Here is a 22,537-nt window from a genome sequence, read left to right as displayed (position 1 = left end):
TAAAACACAATGTCAAACAAAATGTTGAATTCTGTGAATAACAGCATAATAAACGATTAAATTGTTAGTTGGACATTTTTATTATTTCATATTCAAATCATATAACCCCATTTTAAGCGTTAATACTTATTGATGCTCCATCATTTAAAATGTTTATGGTGGTGGCATTTGAGGACAGTAGAGCGCGACAAATGTTATATAAATATAAAAGCTAGCTATACAAATAAACGTCAAATTGTTGGTCGGGTCGTTTGTCAGTATTTAATTTGGATTAAACTCCAGTCATATCCTAAATTAAATAAGCACGATTGTTGTGTATAATTGTGGGAAAGCATGCTATGCCAATCTAGTATTTATACATCTAGCTCCAGAGTTGCGTCGCTTTGGGATTCAGGAAAGGGAATGCGGCTTTGTTTTCCTTCTGCTGACTGACAGCCAACGTCAGCTAGCTACGCTAGTTAGCTAACAAAGTTGTTCATTAAACTCTCTTTGATATTAAAAGTGCACGAGGACAACTGAAAATGGAGAGAGACTCAGGTAACTAAGCAAACTCAATTTCATATGGACCTTCTCAGCAAGTAAGTTAGTAAATGTAGCCAGTTATCTAGCTAGACAATGCAGGTAAACTTTCCTAATGCTAAAAAGCTACCCAGCCAACGTTAGCTAGCCAACGGTAGCTATCTAACTTTTAGCTGAAACTGAGCCAATTGTCGTTGTTATTGAACGAAAACTTCCCTTACTCTTTGAGTTGTATGACATTAAATAGGAACAGTAACTTGGTTGATGAAGATATAAGCCCCTGAACAGGCAGTTAACCCACTGTTCCTAGGCCGCCATTGAAAAAAATAATGTGTTCTTCACTGACTTGCCTAGTTAAATAAAGGTAAAATAAAATATGTTTTGATATATGTAATTATTGAGGTGTGGTTGTTGTAGTTTTTTCAAATGTACCTGTCTGTTGCAATGACTATGGCTACACCACTTCCTGTGCATTCACAGCCAAATAGTTTTGTGAGTTCAACAGTATGATATCAATACATTTACATTTAAGTCATTTAGCAGACGCTCTTATCCAGAGCGACTTACAAATTGGTGCATTCACCTTATGACATCCAGTGGAACAGTCACTTTACAATAGTGCATCTAAATCTTAAAGGGGGGGGGGGGGAATACTTATCCTATCCTAGGTATTCCAATAAAGTGTATTGGATTCAAGTACTGCTCTTTATTCCCCACATTTTACTCTCACTTTATGAACTTTAACCCCCAGCCTCTTCCCCAAAACATGTTTATTTTATTTATTTATTTACTGTATTTCTCTCTGACAGTGTTCCACAATGACCGTCTGGGAGCACCACGTAACCCACTACTGGACCAGCTCCCCAGCTACCAGTCTCTGCTGTACCGCAGAAAGCCCTCCGCCTCGGGTAGTACCAAGCGCCGTGGCAGCTCACGGACCAGGCTGGGCTCCTCCAGCAGTGGGAAATGGGGACAGACCACATTGGCCAGACAGCATGAGGAGAAACACAGGACTCAGACCCTACAGAGACCAGTCAGGGAACTGCCCAAACCTATGGCGGAGAAACGCAGAGACCAGTCAGATCTCTAATATGTCTTCATGCAGTGTTATACTGGTGTAAAATGTTGTATTGTAATGATAATATGAAAAGGGTTGCACTGTGTAATAACATTTGTATACTATGTAACTGTATATGTTACAGGATGTCAGAGATTTTTATGTTTTTTATGAGTCTTCCTGTGTTGGAAGTAATTGGTTATCTGCCTTCATTGCCTTCACTCACTGTAGGGGTCAGCAGTGCATAGTTATTGCTCTGCAGGCAGTGTTTCGTTTTCTCGTATCAATTTGAGACATTACTGGATTAGTGAAGGAATGCTCTCTGAATCTCTCCTAGAGATATGGCAATTCTTAGGCCGTAGGCCAATAACAGAGCACACCATTCACTACAAGTAGGCTACAATTTCATGAGCATAACGATTGGGGCTAGATATGGTTATGTTCATGGTTCATTGGGTCTCCTTGTCGAAGCTCTCTTGGTGGATTCTGGTGTGATATGTTAGTATTCTTGAAAAAAGCTTAGTATGTTAACATTGACTGACTGATTGATTGCTTAATATATTGACTGATTGATCATCTGACAGGGACCAGCGTTTGGAGCAGGCCAAGGATCTGAGCAGTTGGAGCCAGTGGAGACAGGGCACCAGACGGACCATGAGGAGGCTAACGGAGGATGGGTTTGAGATGCTCAGCAACCTGGAGCTCTGGAGGGGAGACATCCATGTCATTGAGGGTAAGAGAGTGGTTGCCAGTGACAAAACAACCTGTTACTCCAATTTACTTCTATTGACATCAATACATGATTTATGTTAAAGGCTTAGTTACACAAACAAAGCTCAAAATTGGATTCGTGAGGGACAAAGGCAGAGTTTCCACAAAGATGATGTAATATCGCTGATGAAAATTGGGCAATTAAAAGTTCTCTTGCTCACTTGTGTGTCTTCTGTTGGAAGCATTGAAAGATATGAGTGCGTTGATGTTGATCTCTTTAAGATCCGGGATGGTATCTAAATCAGTCATCCTTTCCCTTCTCTGTGTCCCATCACAGGGATGTTTGGCACAGGGATCCTGTCCTACTTCTCCTTCCTGCTTTTCCTGGTGCTGCTCAACTTCGTCATGTTCCTGCTTATGTTCGGCTTCGTCATGCTGCCCATCATCACCGCCCCCCATGCCTCAGGGAACACCACCTTCAACCTCGTAGATGGTAACACAGGCCTTTACGTGTTATAGAGTAAAATAGACCATATTATACATGTAACTGTCAAGATAAAGGAAACACACAGGCCCTTTAAAACCGCCTATGCTCCTTTGAGACCCGTCTGTCAAAGTCACTTCTTCTAGCCATGGTAGCAAAAATAATAAGCATTTTTATACATGACTCTAAGCACGATTGGATGTTAATTACTGAATTAACTCAGGAACCACACCTGTGTGGAAGCACCTGCTTTCAATAGACTTTGCATCCCTCATTTGCTGAAGTGTTTCCTTTATTTTGGCAGTGACATGTACATCACAGGTATGGTATCAAATACATGGTTTCCATTGTTTGGTGCTATTCCATTCGCTCAGTTCCAGCTATTATTATGAGCCGTCCTCCCCTCAGCAGCCTCCACCGCTGTACATTAATTCTATAGTATTTATGTAAACTGTAGGTCAGTAAGAGATTAACACCACATTCAACCATGTTGTCATGAAGGTTCAGTTAGAGAGGAGAGATATGGGGCATGTAGCTGTTCTGCGACATCAAGAGCATCAGTCATCTTTACATTAGATTATGAATGTTGAATTGTTAATCTCATCTATGATATATATATATTAAATTCATTGTTAATGGACTTCTAAATAGATGTCTTACCAATATTATATTGTTGCTTCTGTTGTGAACCACAGGCTTTGAGTGCAGTAACTACCCCAGCACCTCTCGCCGTGGCCTGGTGGTTTTCCACCAGCACATCACAGACCTCCTCTCAGGGGCGGTACAGACTACCCTCCTCATATACCACGGCCTCTTATTCATTTAATTCAGTCACTCATTGTACGCCTGCATAGCACTGTAGATGATGTTTTAGGACTGAGAATGACTCCCTTGTTTGTTTCACATCTTAAAGGGCTTTCTGGAACAGACCTACCTCTTCTATGGTTACTACAAGGTAGAGACCATTCACTTCCCTAAGTTCACCTACAACCTGCCTCTGGCCTACCTGCTGGTCACCATAGCCTACCTCTTCCTCAGTCTCATATGGATAGTCAAAAGGTAAAAAAGTGCCCTATCTTACTGTATTCAGACTTGTCAATTATACACTTATAAAAGGCACATCTTCTCAAACATGCACACGCTGTTCAATTGTTTTTTACGGTCATGCAAGTCATATACTGTTATAGAAATACTTACGTTTTTTAGCAATTTCCAAATCTGCATTTCTCGTCGTTCCTCAAAGGTCTGCGACTGGCTTCAAGCGTAAACTGGTGCAGGACGAGGATCGCTTCCAGAGCTTCTGCAACAAGATCTTTGCCGGCTGGGACTTCTGTATCGTCAACGACAGCGCAGCCAGGCTCAAGAGGAGCAGTCTTCTTTATGAACTGAAGGTGAGGTGTCAGTAGTCAGTCGATAGTATAGGTTGACTCGCTCTGGATAAGAGCGTCTGCTAAATGACTTAAATGTAATGTAAAAAATGTAAATGACTCAAAACAACAGGGAGAAATGTGATTCAACACTATTGACAAAGTGAAATGAATTCCTTAGTTCACACATTCCAGTTACAGCCATACAATGTAAAAGAACTGTATTGGTTCACTTCTGTTTACCACTCGCTTTTCAACAACTCCTTTCAGAAGAAGCTGTGTTTATTTTGTTTATTAATATATAAAGTATAAGTGCTTATAACTGCATATAATGGAGATCCTATATCCATTCCTCTGTCCTTTCTATGTCAACAGACTGATCTGGAAGAGGAGCGCATCAAGCAGAAGATGGCAGACAGGACACGGAAGGAGAAGTGTAGGATCTACGTGATCCGACTGATCCTGAATCTGTTTGTGATCGCGGTACTGGCTGCCTGCTTCTATCCATCTACATAGCCACCAACTTCTCCCAGAAAGCACAGATGACTAAGGTAACTGGGCAAGTCAGTTAAGAACATATTCTTATTTACAATGACTGCCTACCCCGGCCAAACCTGGACGACGCTGGACCAATTGTGCGACACCCTATGGGACTCCCAATTACGGCCAGATGTGATACAGCCTGGATTCGATCCAGGGTTATAAACCTTTAAACAGCAATGTTAGTTTAGTTTCATTTGATGTGTACTATGGAAGCTTAAAGATGAATTGCAGCAACACATACAAGAAAACAAATGTAAATCAATGATCAACATGAAGGGAGTTGAAGCGTGACTGGAGGAGGAGCATCTTGGTCACAGCCAGGGAGGATAGTCAGTCAGAGAGCCGGCCAGAGACAGGTCTGGAGTCTCCTCAGCACACCTTGCTGTCCCTGATGTCCTCAGCCTCTCCTTATGGACTCTGTAGGTAGCTGGTCAATAGACACATGGTTATTTTTAGATCTGATACATATGTCTAAGTTTAGCACAGGTGTGTCAAACATGCGGCACACGGGTTGTCTGAGTAAAAACTGAAATATATCATTTTATTATAATAGTTTTCCCCCCCGGGGAAAAAAATGATATTAATCGCCATTGAAATGACTAAAACCAAATCTAAACTGTAGAATTGATAATGGACTTACATTTATAGTGTCTTCACTCTTTCCAGCATCCTAAAAGTAATCGAAATGAAAACTAGACAGTCAGGGAGCATTGACGAGACCGAATGCGGCACACGGGGAAAAAATAGTTTGACACCCCTGGTTTAGCACATTTAAAAAAATTTTTTTATTTTTTTTATCTACGCAAGTCAGTTAAGAGCAAATTCCTATTTACAATGACGGCCTAACCCAGACGATGCTGGGTCAATTGTGCGCCGTCCTATGGGACTCCCAATCACGGTCGGTTGTGATACAGCCCAGGATCGAACTAGGGTCTGTAGTGACGCCTTGTAGCACTGAGATGCAGCGCCTTAGACCACTGGCCACTCGGGAGCACAATGGTTGTGTTTTTTTTATTTTTTATGTTTATCGATTTTACAAAAAAACACAAACAACACAGAATGACACTGACACATTCAACAATTTCAAAGGTTGAGGGATGAGCACAATGGCTGTTCTATTGAAATGAATGCTCTCTTCCTCAGTACTGTATACATAATGGCATGTGCCTTTTCTGTTTTACTTCAAACATGCGTTGTCATAACAGGTGAACTTTATCCTGGACCTGATCTTTGAGTATCTGCCTTCCATCGTCATCACCCTGGCCAACTTCATCACCCCCCTCATCTTCTCCCTCATCATTCAGTTTGAAGACTACTCCCCCGCCTTTGAGATCCGCTTCACTCTCATGAGGTAAACAACAGGGCTGGGGTTGTTTTATTTCTATTCAGTCGTTACATTTTTCTGTTTACTTCCTGAATTGATATGAAATTTACCCCAACCCTGGCAACCAAGCACTTTCTTCTGTGAAAATCAATGAATGATGCTCTTGATGTTTCACACCTATTCTAGTTTGCATACTGATGTAGCACCCTGGTATTGATGAATAGATTTTTGCATTTTAACACCAATGTAATTTCTTTGTAATGTCATAATCTTTCCACAGGTGTGTGTTCATGCGCCTGACCAGTATCTGTGTGCTTCTCGTCTCCCTCTGGGGTCAGATCACCTCTTGCCTGGAAGGCAACTGTGTCTGCGGGTACAACCACATCCTCTACCCGGTGAGTGGAGGTCAAAGGTTACCGTAGATATACAATACCAGTCAGGTTTCTTTATTTGTACTATTTTCTACATTGTAGAATAATAGTGAAGACATCAAAACTATGAAATAACACATATGGAATCATGTAGTAACCAAAAAAGTGTTAAATACATTTTAGATTTTAGATTATTTAAAGTAGCCACCCTTTGCCTTGATGACAGCTTTGCACTTTCTTGGCATTATCTCAATCAGCTTCACCTGGAAGGCTTTTCCAACAGTCTTGAAGGAGTTCCCACATATGCTGAGCACTTGTTGGCTGCTTTTCCTTCACGCTGCAGTCCAACTCATCCCAAACCATCTCAATTGGGTTGAGGTTGGGTGATTGTGGAGGCCAGGTCATCTGATGCAGCACTCCATCACTCTCCTTGGTCAAATAGCCCTTACACAGCCTGGAGGTGTCTGTTACTTGAACTCTGTGAAACATTTATTAGGGCTGCAATTTCTGATGCTGGTAACTCTAATGAACGTATCCTCTGCAGCAGAGGTAACTCTGGGTCTTCTTTTCCTGTGGCGGTCCTCATGCGAGTCAGTTTCATCATAGCGCTTGATGGTTTTTGCGACTGCACTTGAAGAAACGCTCAAAGTTCTTGAAATATTCCGTATTGACTGGCCTTCATGACTTAAAGTAATGATGTACTGTCATTTCTCTTTGCTTATTTGAGCTGTTCTTGCCATAATATGTACTTGGTCTTTTATCAAATAGGGCTGTCTTTTGTATACCACCCCTATCTTGTCACAACACAACTGATTGGCTCAAATGCATTAAGAAGGAAAGAAATTCCACAAATTAACTTTTAAGAAGGCACACCTGTTAATTGAAATGCATTCCAGGTGACTACCTCATGAAGCTGGACGGAGTCACCTGGAATGCAAAAATGTATTCATCCAGCTGGTTGAGAGAATGCCAAGAGTGTGCAAAGCTGTCATCAAGGCAAAGGGTGGCTACTTTTGAAGAAACTCAAATCTAAAATATATTTTGAATTGTTTAACACTTTTTTGGTTACTACATGATTCCATATGTGTTATTTCATAGTTTTGATGTCTTCACTATTATTCTACAATATAGTAAAAATATTGAAAATCCCTGGAATGAGTAGGTGTGTCCAAACTTTTGACTGGTACTGTACATATTGATATTGGACGTTACTATGATCTCATATAATTCTACCTCTGCCTATAGTGTTGGGAGTCTCGCGTGGGCCAGGAGATGTACAAACTCATGATCTTTGATTTCATCATCATCTGTGCCGTCACTGTCTTTGTGGAGTTCCCTAGGAAGTAAGTCATCTTTTCTCTTCTCTCCTCTTCTCTCATCTCCTCTTCTGACAGTTCTCTCCCTCTCCCCCTCCCCCTAGACTCATAGTGGACTACTGTGACTGCGGCCTGGCCAAGTGGTGGGGCCAGCAGGAGTTTGCCATCCCCCAGAACGTCCTGGGGATTGTGTATGGCCAGACCATCTGCTGGATCGGGACGTTCTACTGCCCCCTGCTGCCCGCCATCTGCACCATCAAGTACTTCATCATCTTCTACATCAAAAAGGTAACATACCATAGAAATATTAGACCGTATCAATGTACTGGTATAGGTGGGCCGATGGCCATAATTGTAGTTCTATGTAATACAGTACAGTAAAGGCATCAGGAAGGTACAGAAACTAAAACAGGAAGCAGCCGTGCTCAGGTCTGTTCAACGCTGGTCCGACCAATCGGATTCCACACTTCAAGATTGCTTCGATCACGTGGACTGGGATATGTTCCGCATAGCGTCGAACAACAACATTGATGAATACGCTGATTCAGTGAGCGAGTTAATTAGCAAGTGCATCGGTGATGTTGTACCCACAGCGTCTATTAAAACATTCCCCAACCAGAAACCGTGTATTGATGGCAGCATTTGCACAAAAATGAAAGCTCGAACCACTGCTTTTAATCAGGGCAAGGTGACTGGAAACATGACCGAATACAAACAGTGTAGCTATTCCTTCCGCAAGGCAATCAAAGAAGCTAAGTGTCAATATAGAGGCGAAGTAGAGTCGCAATTCAACGTCTCAGACATGAGAGGTATGTGGCTGGGTCTACAGTCAATCACGGACTACAAATGAAAAACGAGCCCCTTCGCTGACCACGATGTCTTGCTCCCAGACAAACTAAACAACTTCTTTGCCCGCTTTGAGGACAATACAGTGCCACTGACACAGCCCGCTACTAAAACCTGCAGGCTCTCCTTCACTGCAGCCAACGTGAGTAAAACATTTAAACAGGTTAACCCTCGCAAGGCTGCAGGCCCAGACAGCATCCCCAGCCGCGTCCTCAGAGCATGCGCAGACCAGCTGGCTGGTGTGTTTACGGACATATTCAATCAATCCTTATCCCAGTCTGCTGTTCCCGCATGCTTCAAGAGGGCCACCATTGTTCCTGTTCCCAAGAAAGCTAAGGTAACTGAGCTAAATGACTACCGCCCCGTAGCACTCACTTCCGTCATCATGAAGTGCTTTGAGAGACTAGTCACGGACCATATCACCTCCACCCTACCTGACACCCTAGATCCACTCCAATTTGCTTACCGCCCCAATAGGTCCACAGACGACGCAATCACACTGCACACTGCCCTAACCCATCTGGACAAGAGGAATACCTATGTGAGAATGCTGTTCATCGACTACAGCTCAGCATTTAACACCATAGTACCCTCCAAACTCGTCATCAAGCTCGAGACCCTGGGTCTCGACCCCGCCCTGTGCAACTGGGTCCTGGACTTTCTGACGGGCCGCCCCCCAGGTGGAGAGGGTAGGTAACAAGAGCTCCACCCCGCTGATCCTCAACAATGGGGCCCCACAAGGGTGAGTTCTCAGCCCTCTCCTGTAATCACTGTTCACCCATGACTGCATGGCTATGCACGCCTCCAACTCAATCATCAAGTTTGCAGACAACACAACAGTAGTAGGCTTGATTACCAAAAATGACGAGACGGCCTACAGGGAGGAGGTGAGGGTCCTCGGAGTGTGGTGTCTGGAAAATAACCTCACACTCAATGTCAACAAAACAATTTCGGGAAACAGCAGAGGGATCAGCCCCCTATCCACATCGACGGACAGTGGAGAGGGTGGAAAGTATGAAGTTCCTCTGCGTACACATCACGGACAAACTGAAATGCTCCACCCACACAGACAGTGTGGTGAATAAGGGGCAGCAGCGCCTCTTCAACCTCAGGAGGCTGAAGAAATATGTCTTGTCACCAAAAACCCTCTCAAACTTTTACAGATGAACCATCGAGAGCATCCTGTCGGACTGTATCACCGCCTGGTACAGCAACTGCGCCGCCCACAACCGTAAGGCTCTCCAGATGGTAGTGAGGTCTGCACAACACATCACCAGGGGCAAACTACCTGCCCTCCAGGATACCTGTGACGCCACCCGATGTCACAGGAAGGCCAAAAATATCAAAGGACAACAACCACCTGAGCCACTGCCTGTTCACCCCACTATCATCCAGAAGGCAAGGTCAGTACAGGTGCATCAAAGGGTGGACCGAGAGACTGAAAAACAGCTTCTATCTCAAGGCAATCAGAATGTTAAACAGCCACCACTAACATTGAGTGGCTGCTGCCAACATACTGACTCAACTCCAGCCACTTTAATACTGGAAAAATTGATGTAATAAATGTATCACTAGCCACTTTAAATAATACCACTTTAAATAATGTTTACATACCCTACATTACTCATCTCATATGTATATACTGTACAATATACCATCTGCTGCATCTTGCCTATGCTGTTCAGCCATCACTCATTCATATATTTTTGTGTACATATTCTTATTCATTTCTTTACACTTAGTAGTTTGTGTGAAATTGTTAGGTTAGACTACTTGTTAGATATTACTGCATTGTCGGAACTAGAAGCACAGGCATTTCGCATTAACATCATGTGTGTGTGACAAATAAAATTTGATTTGATATGAATGACTGTTTGTGTTTTTGGTTGTAGCGTATGGTTTTAGCTGGGTCTAAACCTCGGGTTACATACTCTAGGTAACTGATTGAGTTGAGCAATACTGTACCTCATAAGTCATAGTGTAGGTCAGGATATTTCCTTATCCTAATTCCTTCACCCAATTGATAGAGAAAAGGTTTATCCCATACCTGTGTGCATTATGTTGACTGAAATGACTGAAAGGGAATTCTCACCCACAAATATGTTGATGAATGTATGTATTGTCTACCCTGCAGGTGACCCTGGTGAATAACTGCCGCCCGGCCACCCGTCCTTTCCGAGCCTCCAGCTCCAACTTCTTCTTCCTGGCTGTGCTGCTGATTGGCCTGGCACTGGCCTGTGTACCTGTCACCATTGGCATCGCACAGTGAGTACATGGCAGCAGTTAGCCTACCATGCATGCACCTTTATTTCCATAGATAACCATCAATATGGCTAGTTGCACTGAAACTCACCATGCACCAATCTCATACCCTTTTCACACTAATGAGCCTAACTGAGCTTAGCTTAGCTGTACTGCTCTACTGTTGCTGAAACTGGGCTGGAAAGGAAATATTTGAGTCCGCACAGTACAGTTTGGCTTGGCACCATAGTGTGAAAATAATCTGCTCCTAGATCAGTTGTTGGGTACATAAACTAACCCTTCCGTTTCTCCCTTATCAGGATCAGCTGTTCCCAGGCCTGTGGTCCCTTCGTTAACTACACCACATCCTGGGAGGTGCTCCCCCGGACGGTGTCCCCACTGCCTGCAGGCTCACGCACGTTCCTCCTGGCCATCTCCTCTGAGGCCTTTGCCGTCTCCCTCTTTGTCATCACATGGTACGGGTTCTGGCCAATGATATCACTCCTGTCTACGGTTCATTGTCATTTGATATCCAGGCCGATAGATTGTGGTTTCAGCCAATCAATCAATAAAATATATTTATAAAACCCTCTTTTCATCAACACGTCACAAAGGGCTATCAAAATTCTGCTTTGTTAACCGTTGTCTCTTTCCTCCCTCAGCCTGGCCATGTTTTATGTCATTGCTCTAGCTAGAGCGCACAAGCGAGTGATCAACCAACTGAGGGAACAGCTAGTCATGGTGAGTAGCTATAGTAACCAGTCTACATGGCTGCACAACTCTACTGCACAGTATCTTCATAGGACTTAGCTGTAGGGACAGGATTATTTTCCTGACCTGAAAAAATCTCTAGGTCCTAGTTATCTGGCATAACATTGTTATAGGGTTAATTTAGGCACTAACTCTCTTCTCCCTGTTCGGCCAGGATGGGCGAGACAAGCGTTTCCTGATCCAGAAGCTGTGTCAGGCCCAGAGGACCTGTGCTATTAGATCCACAGGTTCGGGATTCCAGTCCCACTCCTCAGACAGAGTCAGTCCCAGCTACCGCTCCAACTCTGGGGTCTTCCTGGTCCAGCCATCCCCGGACTCTGCTACTCATGTCTGAATTGCTAGGATTAGGCCCTTGAGTTTTACCTGACTAAAAAACTCAGGGCTCTTGATATTACTTGTAACTGGCTGTTTACTGGCATACACTATAGGTGCTGGCTTACCAGACATATATTAAGTCTAGACCTGGACGAAAATGCATGCTCAATGGAGAATCTCCATTAAAATAGTTTTTTAGTCTAGGGACCAGGCTCGATCTGTGTCGAGGAAACCAGCCCTACCACTGGCAGACACTAGATTTGAGGAACACTATGCAACTGGGGGGTTCACTTTGCCTATCAAGGCTCTTTTGGTTTTGATCCAACGCATGTTGAGATCTGTGAATGTTCAAATGTTTAACAAGCACAGTTTTACAATATTGGACCAATAGTTTGAACTCAAGGCTGGCAAAAAATGTCCTGTTTGTTGTTTACTATATGTAGCCTACCATAAACATTACTATATGTGATGTCATGATGATAATTCTGCTGACTATGACCTTTTTCCTTCCAAGAAGGACTCTTATGACAATAACCACTATTAAGCTTTGAATTGCCCTTCTAAGTAATACAAAAAATCAAAGCTGATCCCATATTGTTCCACTCCAACGCCTATAAACACTAAACATTCTTCTTGCACTTTAAATGTGACCTTTCTTGTTTATATTTTAATGGTATACTGTATTAATTTGTGTAAACTTATATTCCTTAATCTCTTGTTTACTATTTCCATTAACTCTTAAGTATTAACTTTTAATGACCATGACATGCTACATGTGATTTAATATTTCACAATGTATTTGAGATCTATTGTCCCAACTTCTGCTACATACCAAACTGAACTAATACTTTTTTACTGTACTCTGTCTTCACTGCCTGTGTTCCATAAAGGGGAAGTGTTGTTTTATCCATTGCAAACCATTGTTTATGAGTGAACTGTTACATTTGAATCAACTAGTAAGATGTCATTTTGGCAAAAGTTTTATAATTCCAAAATCTGTGTGTTATTCATTGTTATAAACTGGGTGGTTCAAGCCCTGAATGCTGATTGGCTGACAGCCTTGGTATATCAGACTGTATACCACGGGTTAGACAAACCATGTCTTTTTACTGCTCTAATTACTTTGGTAAACAGTTTATAATAGCAATAAGGCACGTCAAGGGTTTGTGGTATATGGCCAACTCCGCTTTGCGTGGTGCTTCAGAACAGCCCTTAGCCGTGGTATATTGGCCATATACCACACCCCCTCGGGCCTTATTGCTTATTGAATTGTGGCTGGAAAAGGTAAATAAATAATGCAAGTATTTAAAACGTATGTTATTAGTTGTCATACTTTGTGTGAATATAACTAGTTTAATTTGTTCAGTAGGGAAACCCAAAAGACAAGATTCTGTTCATATTTGAATAGACACCCAACATTTTCAAAAGTACATACTTAATCTATGTCACCTCCGCACCAGCAGGTGTCGACGCCTCCAGAATAGGTAGCTACTGCTCTTTCAACAGCGCAGTTTACGGAACCGGAGGCAGCGTGCACTGTCAATTCGGTTGTCAAGAAAAAGCTTCTGGCGAATGCTCGGAATAACGGAACCGGCAGACATGGCAGTGTTCTGGATATTATTTGGAATCATCTGCTGCCAGTTTATTACAGTGTCAGCTGATGACATTGTGGTGGCCTGCGGAGGGTTCGTGAAATCCGACGTTGAAATCAACTACTCGCTGATCGAGGTGAGTGCAGAGACAGGATATTGCTGGGGGTCTTGAGTGGTGAAAAGATAGTTGAGTTTGAATGAAATAACATTAGCCCCAAGGTGGCGAGTAAAATGATCTATTCTAGATGATGTGGCTAGTAAGATGAGCTAACTCTCTGAGTAGCCACACTAATCTCACGAGCCATCTCTGATCTATGTTGCTGGTTTCTCGTGCACAACCATGTCGAAATTCAGAACTTGTTAGCTAACTAGTTAACATAGCATTGTACTAACTAGCTATCCTTACAAAACACATCAGAAACGCAATAACTTGCAGCTATTTAAATGTAGCTAAATGTGTTTAACTGATTTTAAGTCCTCTACCTTTAAAACTCCGAGCGAATGTTTACGTAGTTTACGCACTGGCTAGCTAACGTTAGCTAGCTTGCTAAAGTTGACCTGGCTAGTTGCCAGTCCACTTAAACCCCACTGTACTGACGAGGTATTGCACCATCCACACACCATTTACAATAATAGGATTACTGTTTAGTCAAATCATCTCATACTGGACCACCCTCACCCTAATGACTGCCGGTGCAAGTCATTCACGTTCGCTAACTAACTACTTGACCGCAAGAGCCTATAGTACTGTCCAACATGCATCGCATGAAATCATGCTTTTGCCTTTTTGGTTGTGTTTGTGCATTGCTAAATACATCTCGTTTTTCTTGTCTCTCACAGATTAAAGTGTACACCAAACAAGGGTCTTTGAAATATCAGACGGACTGTGCTCCCATCAATGGATACTTTATGATTCCCCTCTATGACAAGGTAATGAATGTATTGATCCGAGTAGGCAGGCGTTTCCGTACGTTTGATACGGTTTAATTGATTCCATTCCAGACATTACAATGAGCCCGTCCTATAGCTTCTCCCACCAGCCTCCTGTGGTATTGATACATATGAAAATGCAATAGTAGTAGTATGGCATCGGTTTGTCTAAACCTCAGACTGTTCCCCTGGTTACTTCATGGATATCAGTCTGAAAGAAGTCGCTGTAAAAAAGACGCAGTAGTCTCTACAAGACAGAATGTTGAATACAATTCTATTTAATCGTACTTTACCAGTTGTCTGTGCTATTGGTCCTTTTGGCGGTATCAGGTGGAGATGGGGTAGCCACAGGAAAGGGCTGTTTACCCCACTTTTTGCGGCAGCGGTTCTGTTGCTTGTATTTTCCACCTCCTGACGCATTTCACGCGATGCACAACGTCAAACAATAGCCGAATGTAGCTTAATATTGTCGACCAAAGCACAGTTACTTCGCAATCAACTGAAAGTGCTTGTGAAATTTGCCAGCTGATTGCGTGGGACAAATTTCAGTCTGCTTCGGTTAAACTCTGCATTGTTGACATATTGTGCAGCGTCGCATGTGAATTGAGTCAGCATTGAAAATACAAACCGACATACAGCCCAGCGTACTGAAAGTCGAGTTAATAACACTACTCTGTGGATATTTTGTCTCAGATTACTTCCTTAACATTGTTACAAAATCAGTGGACAACAGGCAAAGTACGTTCAAATTAAGTTTATTCAACAGTTTGACTTGTGATGGGACTGTTAGAGCCTACATTTTAGAGACGAGTCTTCCACTCTCGGATTCATAGAGGCAGTTCTGCTAATATTTGACTCTGTCTTATTCACAGGGAGACTTTGTGTTGAAGATTGAGCCGCCTCTTGGGTGGAGCTTTGGTAAGGAGAATTTCATGTGTATTTGTAGCTCTTGTGTATAGCCGGCGGTGCTGTAACATAACACTCTGTCTGTGTTTTTGCAGAGCCCACCAGTGTGGACCTCTATGTGGACGGGGTCAATGATATCTGCACCAAGGAGCAGGACATCAACTTTGTCTTCACTGGCTTCTCTGTCTCTGGAACGGTGAGAGGAACTCTTCTTCAATAACCCTTGTGGGGATGGTGCTGGCTAAACTACATTTACATTTGAGTCATTTAGCAGATGCTCTTCTCCAGAGTGACTTACTGGAGCAATTAGGGTTAAGTGTCTTGCTCAAGGGCACATCAACATATTTTTTTTATCTAGTCAGCCCGGGGATTCGAACCAGCGACCTTTCTGTTACTGGCCCAACGTGCTTAACCGCTAGACTATGTTCCACCCCCAACTCAATACATCACTATTTACTGGCTAAACAGAATGGCACAGAGATCTGCCACTTTTTTAAATGGTTGTTTAGTGTTAGTACTTACCGGATCTACAGTATGTGCATTTCTGAAATAATTGTTTACTTTGTTGTGGCGTTAATGTGTTGTGTATGTCCCAGGTGCTAAGTAAAGGCCAAGTCCTGGGCCCAGCTGGGGTGGAGATCAGCCTCACCAGGGAGGGAACAGGAGAAAAGCTGCAGAATGTGCTCACTCAGCCTGGAGGAAAGTAAGGGACCGCTCCTCAAACTCTTAACAGCGTTGCTTTAAACTACAAGGCAATATAACTACCCCTTACAACACAAACACACTGCCTTTTCTTTCAGTAGTGGCAACTCAAGCCATTCATATCAATGCTAATGCTTTTGTACACATCCGCTGTTGTTTTGTATCCGGACAATATACGTGGGGGTGGTACAAGGTACACAAACTGTCTTGGGTCATTTCACAGGTACACCTTCTCCAAAGTACTTCCTGGAAGTTATGACATCATTGCTTCTCATCCGTCCTGGACCTTGGAGCAGGTGAGTTTCTTTCTGCAGGGCTCATGATCTCAAGCCATCTCAAAGTGCAGCTGTAGGTGTTATTGGCACAACTTTAGTTGGATGCAATTGGAACTCAATCCTATTGCACAAGTAATATAAGCAAGCAGAGTAAGAACATAAGTGATTACAGGTAGTGTGAACTATGCAAAAAGAATTAGAGCAAAAACGCCCAAATGCTTCACAATCATTTTGCGTTGTCTTTCCACAGAGCGCTACGTCAGTGCGTGTGTCCATTGCCAATGCAGCGGCTGCAGAACATCTGGTGGTGGGAGGGTACGATGTCTCTGGGGATGTCCGGAGTGATGGGGAACCCATGAAAAAAAGTCACCTTCCTCCTCTACTCTGCCACAGTGAAGAAGGAGGTCAAATATATTTGTATTGAATTGAATGGCAAATTGAAAGAGCGGTGATGTCCAGTCTGCTGTATTTCTGTACATATTGTGATACACTACAGTGATATTTTATCCTTAATGTTGGCTGTCTATGAAGCTGGGCATTTTACCTCATGAATGTTTAAATTATGATATACGAGGGGGGGGGGGGAAGTATTTGATCCCCTGCTGATTTTGTATGTTTTCCCACTGACGAAGAAATGATCCATCTATAATTTTAATGGTTTATTTGAACAGTGAGAGATGAAATAACAACAAAAAAATCCAGAAAACTCACGTCAAAAATGTTACAAAATTGATTTGCATTTTAATGAGGGAAATAAGTATTTGACCCCCTCTCAATCAGAAAGATTTCTGGCTTCCAGGTTTCTTTTATACAGGTAACGAGCTGAGATTAGGAGCACACTCTTAAGGGAGTGCTCCTAACCTCAGCTTGTTACCTGTATAAAAGACACCTGTCCGCAGAAGCAATCCATCAATCAGATTCCAAACTCCACCGTGGCCAAGACCAAAGAGCTCTCCAAGGATGTCAGGGACAAGATTGTAGACCTACACAAGGCTGGAATGGGCTACAAGACCATCGCCAAGCAGCTTGGTGAGAAGGTTACAACAGTTGGTGCTATTATTCGTAATTGGAAGAAACACAAAAGAACTGTCAACACCCTCGGCCTGGGGCTCCATGCAAGATCTCACCTTGTGGAGTTGCAATGATCATGAGAACGGTGAGGAATCAGCCCAAAACTACACGGGAGGATATTGTCAATGATCTCAACGCAGCTGGGACCATAGTCACCAAAAAACCATTGGTAACAGACTACACCGTGAAGGACTGAAATCCTGCTGCGCCCGCAAGGTCCCCCTGCTCAAGAAAGCACATATACATGCCCGTCTGAAGTATGCCAATGAACATCTCAATGATTCACAGGACAACTGGGTGAAAGTGTTGTGGTCAGATGATGCCAAAGAGCTCCATTTTGGTCTCAACTCAACTCGCTGTGTTTGGAGGAGGAGGAATGCTGCCTATGACCCCAAGAACACTATCCCCACTGTCAAATATGGAGGTGGAAACATTATGCTTTGGGGGTGGTTTTCTGCTAAAGGGACAGGACAACTTCATCGCATCAAAGGGACTATGGACGGGGCCATGTACCGTCAAATCTTGGGTGAGAACCTCCTTCCCTCAGCCAGGGCATTGAAAATGGGTCGTGGATGGGTTTTCCAGCATGACAATGACCCAAAACATACGGCCAAGGCAACAAAGAAGTGGCTCAAGAAGAAGCACATTAAGGTCCTGGAGTGGTCTAGCCAGTCTCCAGACCTTAATCCCATATAAAATCTGTGGAGGGAGCTGAAAGTTCGAGTTGTCAAACGTCAGCCTCAACCTTTTTTTTTATTTATTTATTTATTAAATTTTTATTTCACCAGGTAGGCTAGTTAAGAACAAGTTCTCATTTGCAACTGCGACCTGGCCAAGATAAAGCATAGCAGTGTGAACAGACAACACAGAGTTACACATGGAGTAAACAATTAACAAGTCAATAACACAGTAGAATAAAAGGGAAGTCTATATACATTGTGTGCAAAAGGCATGAGGAGGTAGGCGAATAATTACAATTTTGCAGATTAACACTGGAGTGATAAATGATCAGATGGTCATGTACAGGTAGAGATATTGGTGTGCAAAAGAGCAGAAAAGTAAATAAATAAAAACAGTATGGGGATGAGGTAGGTGAAAGTGGGTGGGCTATTTACCTATAGACTATGTACAGCTGCAGCGATCGGTTAGCTGCTCAGATAGCAGATGTTTGAAGTTGGTGAGGGAGATAAAAGTCTCCAACTTCAGCATTTAAAAAAAATATTTTATATTTTTTATTTTAAATATATATATTTTTTTTTTTTTTTTTTTTTATTATTATTATTTTTTTTTTGCAATTCGTTCCAGTCACAGGCAGCAGAGTACTGGAACGAAAGGCGGCCAAATGAGGTGTTGGCTTTAGGGATGGTCAGTGAGATACACCTGCTGGAGCGCGTGCTACGGATGGGTGTTGCCATCGTAACCAGTGAACTGAGATAAGGCGGAGCTTTACCTAGCATGGCCTTGTAGATGACCTGGAGCCAGTGGGTCTGGCGACAAATATGTAGCGAGGGCCAGCCGACTAGAGCATACAAGTCGCAGTGGTGGGTAGTATAAGGTGCTTTAGTGACAAAACGGATGGCACTGTGAAACTGCATCCAGTTTGCTGAGTAGAGTGTTGGAAGCCATTTTGTAGATGACATCGCCGAAGTCGAGGATCGGTAGGATAGTCAGTTTTACTAGGGTAAGCTTAGCAGCGTGAGTGAAGGAGGCTTTGTTGCGGAATAGAAAGCCGACTCTTGATTTGATTTTCGATTGGAGATGTTTGATATGAGTCTGGAAGGAGAGTTTACAGTCTAGCCAGACACCTAGGTACTTATAGATTTCCACATATTCAAGGTCGGAACCATCCAGGGTGGTGATGCTGGTCAGGCGTGCGGGTGCAGGCAGCGAACGGTTGAAAAGCATGCATTTGGTTTTACTAGTGTTTAAGAGCAGTTGGAGGCCACGGAAGGAGTGTTGTATGGCATTGAAGCTCGTTTGGAGGTTAGATAGCACAGTGTCCAAGGACGGGCCGGAAGTACATAGAATGGTGTCGTCTGCGTAGAGGTGGATCATGGAATCGCCCGCAGCAAGAGCAACATCATTGATATATACAGAGAAAAGAGTCGGCCCGAGAATTGAACCCTGTGGCACCCCCATAGAGACTGCCAGAGGACCGGACAGTATGCCCTCCGATTTGACACACTGAACTCTGTCTGCAAAGTAATTGGTGAACCAGGCAAGGCAGTCATTCGAAAAACCGAGGCTACTGAGTCTGCCGATAAGAATATGGTGATTGACAGTCGAAAGCCTTGGCAAGGTCGACGAAGACTGCTGCACAGTACTGTCTTTTATTGATGGCGGTTATGATATCGTTTAGTACCTTGAGCGTGGCTGAGGTGCACCCGTGACCGGCTCGGAAACCAGATTGCACAGCGGAGAAGGTACGGTGGGATTCGAGATGGTCGGTGACCTGTTTGTTGACTTGGCTTTCGAAGACCTTAGATAGGCAGGGCAGGATGGATATAGGTCTGTAACAGTTTGGGTCCAGGGTGTCTCCCCCTTTGAAGAGGGGGATGACTGCGGCAGCTTTCCAATCCTTGGGGATCTCAGACGATATGAAAGAGAGGTTGAACAGGCTGGTAATAGGGGTTGCGACAATGGCGGAGGATAGTTTCAGAAATAGAGGGTCCAGATTGTCAAGCCCAGCTGATTTGTACGGGTCCAGGTTTTGCAGCTCTTTCAGAACATCTGCTATCTGGATTTGGGTAAAGGAGAACCTGGAGAGGCTTGGGCGAGTAGCTGCGGGGGGGGGCGGAGCTGTTGGCCGAGGTTGGAGTATCCAGGCGGAAGGCATGGCCAGCTATTGAGAAATGCTTGTTGAAGTTTTCGATAATCATGGATTTATCGGTGGTGACCGTGTTACCTAGCCTCAGTGCAGTGGGCAGTTGGGAGGAGGTGCTCTTGTTCTCCATGGACTTCACAGTGTCCCAGAACTTTTTGGAGTTGGAGCTACAGGATGCAAACTTCTGCCTGAAGAAGCTGGCCTTAGCTTTCCTGACTGACTGCATGTATTGGTTCCTGACTTCCCTGAACAGTTGCATATCGCGGGGACTATTCGATGCTATTGCAGTCCGCCACAGGATGTTTTTGTGCTGGTCGAGGGCAGTCAGGTCTGGAGTGAACCAAGGGCTGTATCTGTTCTTCATTCTGCATTTTTTTGAACGGAGCATGCTTATCTAAAATGGTGAGGAAGTTACTTTTAAAGAATGACCAGGCATCTTCAACTGACGGGATGAGGTCAATGTCCTTCCAGGATACCCAGGTCAGGTCGATTAGAAAGGCCTGCTCACAGAAGTGTTTTAGGGAGCGTTTGACAGTGATGAGGGGTGGTCGTTTGACTGCGGCTCCATAACCTTAATGACTTGGAGAAGGTCTGCAAAGAGGAGTGAGACAAAATCCCTCCTGAGATGTGTGCAAACCTAGTGGCCAACTACAAGAAACATCTGACCTCTGTGATTGCCAACAAGGGTTTTGCCACCAAGTACTAAGTCATGTTTTGAAGAGCGGTCAAATACTTATTTCCCTCGTTAAAATACAAATAGATTTATAACATTTTTTACATGTTTTTCTGGATTTTTGTTGTTGTTATTCTGTCTCTCAATGTTGAAATAAACCTACCATTAAAAGTATAGACCAATCATTTCTTTGTCAGTGGGCAAAAGTACAAAATCAGCAGTGGATCAAATACTTTTTCCCCTCACTGTAGTAACCCAGACGGATACATACAGTTTTTACTCAAAATGGGATTTTCAAGTTTCAGATATATGTAATACTTATCTTACATCCAGGCTGTATCACAACCGGCCGTGATTGGGAGTCCCATATGGCGGCGCACAATTGGCCCAGAGTCGTCCGGTGTTGGCCGTCATTGTAAATAAGAATTTAACTTGCCTAGTTCAATTTAAAATATATAAAATTCCCTCTAATATGTGTATTTCTTGTGTTTCCTAGGACGTCAGTGTCTGTAACACAGCCCCAGTGGATGGAGCCGAGTCTGGAGATGACTCCCTGGTCTACCTGTGTAGCGCCCTGTCCCGAGAGGAAGGCATCTTCTCCTTCCCCTCACTGGCCAGCGGAGACTACACTGTGGTAAGATGGCCGCCACAACACACCCCTGTTGTTCACACTGCACTTATCCCATGGCAAATTAGCCCTGGGCTAAGAAAATGCTCTGTGGAAAGGTCTTTTGAAGACTACTTATTCAGCACATATCCCTCCCAGTTAATGTGTGTTGCTGAAATAGCGCTGTTGGTGTTCTTAGGTTGTCTTTAATGTGTAAAATATCCTTGGGATCTGGAAGGCTCTGTTCAAAAATCTGGAGGGCTGTATACAGGCTCTATACAAAAATAATGTATTATGTACTTAGTCTGGTTTGGACTAATTTGTCTGTGTTTCAGATTCCATTCTACAGGGGAGAGAGGATCACATTTGACGTGGCACCTTCCAGAATGGACTTCAGGGTGGAGCACAACAGCTTGAGGCTGGAGGTAAGTTTACAGTGCTCCATCTTCCTGCTTGGCTGCTACTTATGGGTTAAAATTGTACAGCATTGGCCTTTGTCATGTGATTAACAGAGGTTATGGTACTGTACATGACCCTGGAGGTGTCGTGTTTTGTGTTTCTCTCTCTCTGTAGCCCATCTTCCGTGTCATGGGTTTCTCTGTGACTGGCAGGGTTCTCAACAGCCTGGAGGGGGACGGGGTACCTGACGCCACGGTAACCCTCAACAACCAGATCAAAGGTAACCATAGTGACATCCACCACCCCATTTCTCTTCTATTATCTGTGTTCAAATTCGGAGGAGAAATATCAGAGATGACATTGTTTGATTAACGTGGAGACATGCGATGTTCATTTGCGTTGGGATTGTCCTTCTGCCGAACCCTTTCTTCCTCTCTCCCTTTTCCTCCCTCTCTTTCTTCCCTTCTAACAGTTCTGACCAAAGAGGACGGCTCCTACCGCCTGGAGAATATGACCACCGGTACCTACACCCTCCGCACGCACAAGGACCTCATGTTTTTTGAGCCAATCACAGTGAAGATAGCTCCCAACACGCCTCAACTCCCTGACATCATCACTGCTGGGTGAGTTTCGACTTTCAATGTGTCCTATTGATGCCCCCATCTATAATCATAAAATGCATCTGACATAACC

The 22,537-nt window shown here is 43.6% G+C and overlaps 2 protein-coding genes and 1 long non-coding RNA gene across 3 annotated transcripts in view; 2 read left to right on the top strand and 1 right to left on the bottom strand.

Moving 5' to 3' along the window:
• The first annotated feature begins 202 nt into the window (after positions 1 to 202).
• On the top strand, positions 203 to 13,180 carry LOC124002975 (transmembrane channel-like protein 7). Its single transcript, XM_046310847.1, is given in 17 exon segments — positions 203 to 537; positions 1,329 to 1,596; positions 2,161 to 2,309; positions 2,625 to 2,780; positions 3,467 to 3,552; positions 3,685 to 3,830; positions 4,015 to 4,162; positions 4,514 to 4,640; positions 4,643 to 4,689; positions 5,887 to 6,032; positions 6,286 to 6,400; positions 7,622 to 7,719; positions 7,797 to 7,980; positions 10,673 to 10,803; positions 11,100 to 11,255; positions 11,442 to 11,520; positions 11,705 to 13,180. Coding segments are annotated over 17 exon segments (2,232 nt in total). The 5' UTR covers positions 203 to 521; the 3' UTR covers positions 11,885 to 13,180.
• LOC124002976 lies at positions 4,278 to 14,935 on the bottom strand. The gene is made up of 3 exons (XR_006833177.1): positions 14,681 to 14,935; positions 5,322 to 5,351; positions 4,278 to 5,108 (listed from the first exon to the last, which is right to left on the bottom strand). It is a non-coding gene; the product is annotated as an uncharacterized LOC124002976 (long non-coding RNA).
• LOC124002972 (nodal modulator 1-like) overlaps positions 13,371 to 22,537 on the top strand; it is a 25,002-nt gene continuing 15,835 nt past the window's right edge. The window contains 12 exon segments of the mRNA XM_046310843.1: positions 13,371 to 13,593; positions 14,298 to 14,387; positions 15,260 to 15,305; positions 15,389 to 15,489; positions 15,890 to 15,996; positions 16,219 to 16,291; positions 16,521 to 16,628; positions 16,630 to 16,674; positions 21,335 to 21,472; positions 21,781 to 21,870; positions 22,019 to 22,124; positions 22,317 to 22,467. Of these exon segments, the coding sequence (XP_046166799.1) occupies positions 13,438 to 13,593; positions 14,298 to 14,387; positions 15,260 to 15,305; positions 15,389 to 15,489; positions 15,890 to 15,996; positions 16,219 to 16,291; positions 16,521 to 16,628; positions 16,630 to 16,674; positions 21,335 to 21,472; positions 21,781 to 21,870; positions 22,019 to 22,124; positions 22,317 to 22,467 (1,211 nt within the window). The 5' untranslated portion in view covers positions 13,371 to 13,437.

This window comes from Oncorhynchus gorbuscha, linkage group LG18, assembly GCF_021184085.1.
Source record: "Oncorhynchus gorbuscha isolate QuinsamMale2020 ecotype Even-year linkage group LG18, OgorEven_v1.0, whole genome shotgun sequence".
NCBI lineage: Eukaryota > Metazoa > Chordata > Actinopteri > Salmoniformes > Salmonidae > Oncorhynchus > Oncorhynchus gorbuscha.
The sequence above is the reverse complement of the archived record's forward strand: the minus strand, read 5'-3'. Positions and strand labels throughout refer to the sequence as shown.